The sequence below is a fragment of the Solanum dulcamara genome, chromosome 10 (genome assembly GCF_947179165.1).
Source record: "Solanum dulcamara chromosome 10, daSolDulc1.2, whole genome shotgun sequence".
NCBI lineage: Eukaryota > Viridiplantae > Streptophyta > Magnoliopsida > Solanales > Solanaceae > Solanum > Solanum dulcamara.
Window position 1 is genome coordinate 66,855,886 of NC_077246.1, and position 6,223 is coordinate 66,862,108.

The 6,223-nt window shown below is 29.8% G+C and overlaps 1 protein-coding gene across 1 annotated transcript; it reads right to left on the reverse strand.

Annotated features, from left to right (window-relative positions):
- Positions 1-2,625: 2,625 nt before the first annotated feature.
- On the reverse strand, positions 2,626-3,295 carry LOC129869900 (probable calcium-binding protein CML25). Its single transcript, XM_055944472.1, has 2 exons — positions 2,948-3,295; positions 2,626-2,865 (listed from the first exon to the last, which is right to left on the reverse strand). Exons 1-2 carry the CDS (start codon positions 3,293-3,295, stop codon positions 2,626-2,628), a joined length of 588 nt encoding a protein of 195 aa, XP_055800447.1.
- Positions 3,296-6,223: the final 2,928 nt, after the last annotated feature.

Consider the following 6,223-nt stretch of genomic DNA (forward strand, 5'->3'; position numbering starts at 1 on the left):
AAATAAAAAAAAGACACTGAAGGAAAGAAAAAGGGATGAGAACAAAAATTAATCATAGAAGGGGCTGAGATATCGAGGACATGACCTTAGATAGGAGGGTGTGGAGGACCCATATTAGGATAGAAGGCTAGTTCATAGTCTCGCTATTCTTCCTTTTTAGTAGGCGTATTAGCGCACTATAATTCCTTGTGGTCTGATTTCTGTTATTATCTATTACTTTCTATACTTTGATTACTCTATTTTATTTGGGTTGCTTTCGTTATTTGCTTTGTCATATCGCTTTGAACTTCTTATCCTTATCTGACTTCTTTTTATGATTTTACTGAGCCGAGAGTCTTTCGAAAACAACCGTCCTATCTTGGGAGGAGTCAGGTCTGCGTATACTTTACCCTCCCCAAATTCCATGTTGTGGAATTTCACTGGATGGTTGTTGTTGTTGTAGAAGGGGATGAGATGTCAAAGAATTGAGATAAGAAAAGTAGAATTGTCTTAGGACATAATTCAAGATACCTTGTGAGAGTGATATCTTCTATTATTTATCGTGCCTTCAATTTAGATCCCAAATTAGTCTTTTATGAGGGTCTGACTCTATGGGGTTGGGGCTGATTCATAACAATTTTGGAGGTCGAATCGGGGTTAGAGTATTGATATTATAAGATTCGATCAGGTGGTGAAAATTGGATTAAGAAGCTAGTCTATTATTGTCGAACAAAATTAAAGGAGTTTTTTTTTCTTCAGTAAAGGAGTTTGAATTTAGAATTTGATTTTTGTGAAAGATTTGGAATGAGTGTTTTTTTAGACTTGTTCGAAATATTTTAACCAGCTTGTCTACAAAATTTGAAGTCATATGGTAATTATTTGGATTGATTTTGAATAATAATTGCGATTGAAAATTGTAGAAGTTGTTTGTCCCTGTAAATAGAAAAGTTTACATAACATTGTTATGCATTTCATATAAGATTGATACATGTTTATACACTTTTATACGAGTATGCTTCATATATGTATATATAAATAGGGAAATTTACATAAATATCACTAGTTTAGAAACTAATTACTTAGATACACTTTAGTTTGTAATATTTTGAATCTTATCATATTTTGATGCGTCCAGATACGTTAAGATACATTTATCTCGGGATGTATGAGGTCAAAATTAAGTGTAATTTATTTTAGATACACTTTATCCAAATGGATTCACATGTATTTGGGATACATAGACAAATCTCGCTCGCCACTCTCTTATATAGCTGGTATCCCAGATACATGCGAATCACACCAGATACATACAAATACATGTATCTAATGTGTATCTAGTGTGATTTACATGTATTTGAGATACATGACTATTTCGCTCGCCTCCCTCCCCATCTTGCTTGCCCCTGTCTCTATTTTAGTGTATTTGGTAGCAAAAATGCATGTATCTAGATGTATCTTGCAAAAATGCATGTATCTAGATGTATCTTTCTCAATATATGGTAGGAAACTCTTAATAGTAGTAAGATACATAATTATTTGAAAATATAGGTAGAATTAATATATATGGTATGAATGTATATCTAATAATGTGGTTTTCCCATATAAATATTGTGTAATTATATTAAAATATATACATTGTTGCAAAAAGATATTTGTTATGCGAATGTAAACTTAAAGTATGACCATATGTAGAGATGATGTGTTACGTTGGGCGGTATACTTATTTTACTTTTTTCTTTCAAGTAATTTTCTTGAATATTCACATAGTGGCAAGTCTTAACTTTGAAAATGCAAAATAGAGAAGTTTCATGTACATATATGCTCTTAAGTTGACTTTTATTTTTTAGACATGGGGTTCATGATCCAAATAAATTCTAAAATAACGAAAAAAATAGAGATGATAAATGAGCGTATTAAATTGTATTAAATTGAATTTAAATGAATTAAAATAAATTAAATAAATAAGTTATATTGAGCCGTTCAAAATTTACTTAAATTGAAATGATTCGCTCATTAAGTATGCCAATATAAATTTCCATTATATATAAGGAACTATTTAATGTGATTTTTTTAGGAAGCTTTTTGTGACCATTGTCGTATGCAACCTCTGTAAATTAGTCTAAATACATAGCCACAATTAGGAAGAAAAAACAAAAGAAATACAAAGGGGAATCTCATAAATGTTTTAACAATTGAAATAGAAAATTGCCAATATGGAAACGAAAATTTAAAACCATATACTTCTCTCCAATTATCATCAAACACAATAATATTCATAAAATGGAATTTCAATAATCTACTAACAATTCTTTAAATCCTCTAATCCCATTTACTCATCATTCCATAACTTAGAACTACATGTAACAATATAAGAAATTCTAACAATAACAAACTAAAAATATAAAAGAGACACTACTAGAAAATTGCTAATTTTCGACGAACATTACGTTAGAATTTGTGACGAAAAACCTGTCGTTGACGGATTTCGTCAAAAATTCCCATTGGGACTTAGCTATTTTCCGATAGTGAGAAAAACTACTAATCCTCCTTTTATCGTTTTTTTTTTCTAAATCAAATTTAAAATCCTACTTTTTGAATTAAACATATGACGAAATTAAAAAAAAAAAACACATAAAAGAATTAAATTTACACAATCCTAGCATCCGTTACATCAAAGCGAGAACCTTTTACCATCATAATCTTAAACTCCTCGAAATTGATCATCCCATCTCCATCACAATCGACACCACTTATCATTTTCCGACATTCCGCCAACGTGCAATCCTCTCCGAGGCTTCGGAGAACGGTTTGCAACTCCTCCACGGATATTGATCCATTCTTATCCATATCAAACACCGAGAATGCATCCTTAAGGTTTTCAATTACCTTAAAAATAAAACGTAAAAAAGTAATTATGACCTATTTTGAATAGTTTGATCGTAATAATACGATTAAATATTGAACTAACCTCATCGGAATCGATATCTTTTGTATTAAGCTCAATAAATTCTTGTAAATCAATGAACCCGTCCCCATCCGCATCCACTTCACGTATCATGTTGATCAACTCCTCCTCCGTCACGGAATTTCCTAGACTGGACATGATGGATCCCAATTCCGATGAACATATTTTTCCATCTCCATTTACGTCGAATTTCTTGAACACTTGTTCTAATTCCTCCTCAATCCTTGCGCGTGAATCTATCGAGGATATCCTCGATAAATTCACGGGCATTGGATTATCAATACTAACGAAAGGATTATCTGCCCTAGGGACACGTTTTGTCTTAATTTTGAACAAAGATTTCAACCCCATAGCTAAAAACAAAAATTCAACAAATCAAAGAATGAATGTAACAAAAAAAAAAAACCTCAATTGAATTTGTGATTATTTTTTGGGGGGCAAGAAGATTAGACAGGGAATAGATAGAGATAATTAAGGATCTTGTTTAAAGAATTTTTCAAATTTATGTTTTTTTTGTGATGTTTAAGGAATTAATAGAAGTTGAGATTTTGGTGATTGTTTTTTTTTGGAGGTAAATTAGGAAAGTTTATTACGTGCATGCACGATAAGGACTGTATTGTCCTTACAATACGGACAAGATTTTATGAATTTAGTTGTGATTTAAAAAGGGCTAAGGAAAAGTGGAACATTTATCAACTATTTTAAGGAAAATATTTATTTTTGGATTTTACTATATTTAATAGCTAATGATTTTTTTTTTTAAAAGTGATTTACTATTTATGTAGGATACATCAACTCCACATGTTTGACCAAGTCTCTAGAAGATTAATTTTTTTAATAAAAAAAGTGTGTTTGAGAATAAATATTTATAATTGTAGCATAAGTTATTTTTCGAAAGTGAAAAAAATAGGCTCTTTCCCAAAGCAGAAATTGTTTTTAATATTTCTCTCGACGAATTGATACTCTAGTATTAGAAATTTCTCAAATTAATTAGTTAAACACAAATTTTTAACTCTTTAAAAGTACGTTTTCAAAATTAATTACTTTTGAATACAAGAAAAAAAATATTAATAATAAGTATTGGAAGTTTGATCTAAACGATTTAGAAATCTATCTAAACTTTTAATGTGTTTGTTTACTAATGTAATTTAGATTGAGTAATTACTTATATAAATTCATCTTTGATAAAATCAATTTGACAAATTGTATACATAACTTTAGCTTATTCCGGACATATTCTTGCTATAAGATTGAGAATTGGGGTGAAAAGTTAATTGGTAGTTGAATGCATTTCTTTTTTATACTATACCATGCATGTTAGTATTATTTTTCTATTTTGTTAGTCTTAAATTTCTATTTCTATCTATTATTTCGTTCATTTCAGTTATTTTTCTTATCTTGTTGTTTGTTTATGCTTCATTTTTTAACCTTTCCTTATGCCGAGGTCATTCAAAAATAATTTTCCTAACTCCACAAGGTAGAAATAAGATCTGCATATACATTATCAATTTTCAAATTACACTAAACTTATTATTGTTGTTTTGTGCTTAATAAAATTATTTTTTTAAAATTACTTCTCGAAAAATGTGAACAAGAAGATAGGTGATATACCTATTGCATTCGGTGCACATTAGGTAAGGGACCCTACTTAACCTAAAGTTTGGAAGAATATCTACAAATATACATTATGGATATAGCTTAACAAACATCTTTGTATATATATTTAAAACAAAATATAACAAACAAATATTTAGATTTTTTTTTATTTATAATTATTTGATATTCGATATACACTGACTCGACTATATTAATATTAATTTAAAATATCAATCGATCTAGCTAGGTGGTAATCATGATGGACCATAAAATGTATGAACTGAATGGAAAATTACTTTTTTTTACTTTTTTTCCTTGATGTGTAGTCTCCGAATAAAATTTTATTTATTTTTTAAAACTTCATACCAAATTAAAAAAATAAATTAAAATGGAGAAAGTATGTCTATCAACTGATTGGGATCATATGTGATTTCTGAACTCAAATCTTCTTCAAACATTTTCCAACAATCTCTAGATCTTTCTATCTTTGATAAAAGTCCAGCATCAAGAACATAAAAAGGAATATATATCATTAATGAAGAGTTAAAATTTGTGAAGCACTTAGGGAGACAAAATTTGGGTATTGTAGGGATATCAAGGTTGAGGAGGTTAAGCTAAGGATGTTATTCGTAGAATGTCCATGATGAATGTATAGTCATATTAGTAATGATAAGATTAGAAATAAAATTATTTGAGATAAGACAGGAATGGCCTCGATGAAGCCTAAGAAGCAAGAAGCACGACTAAGATGGTTCAGGCATGTGAAGAGGAGATGCACGAATTCTCCAATGCGAGAGATTGGCTATAGATGATTTTAGGAGAGGTAGAGGAAGCCGAAGAAGTATTGAGGAAAGGTGATAGATAGTAAATGACACAATTTCAGCTTACCAAGGAGATGACCTTCAATAGGAAGTTGTGGAGGACGCAAATTAGGGTGAAAAGTTAGTGGATAATAAAACGTTGTCTCACTTATTTTTCCATACTAGTAGTCGTATTATTACTCAATAAGTTTCCTGTACTTCGATGTACTTTTTTTTTGCACTTTGATTATCTTATAGTTGTATTTGTTTTTTTCAAATGCTTCGACTAGCTCCCTATAGTATTTTTCCATTTCTCCTTCACTCTTGTTAATTCCTTTTCTAGACCTGCTTTGAATTTATTTTTTCTTGACCCAAAAATTCATCGAAAACAATCTTTTTACCTTCCATAATAGATGAAAAGTCTGCATATACACAACCCTCCCCAAATATACCATATTCAGTATTATTACAATAGATAGTAACTCATGGTACTAACAATATGAAGTCTTATAATACAAATACACCTTATTCATTTAATACAATAAACCAAACAAGCTATAAAAAATAATGTCAAACATAACTGACTCCAACATTACTAATACACCATATTCAGCATTATTCTTATACACTCCATCAAACGAGCCCGCAATCTTGACATGAATTCTTCTTGTTTTAAATTTCTTTCTGCAGATAAATATACCAAAACCCTTATTTCCTTGGAAGCAGGGAATTCCTAATGGGTTCAAATAAGATTCTTTAGGATCAACCTGTATATTTAATTTAATATAGCAACAACTATTTTAAAGAAAACATGGGAAATATCCCAAAACACAAGCTTTGAGAATTATTCAAATCCAATTGAACAAGAATGGGTTGAAGGATA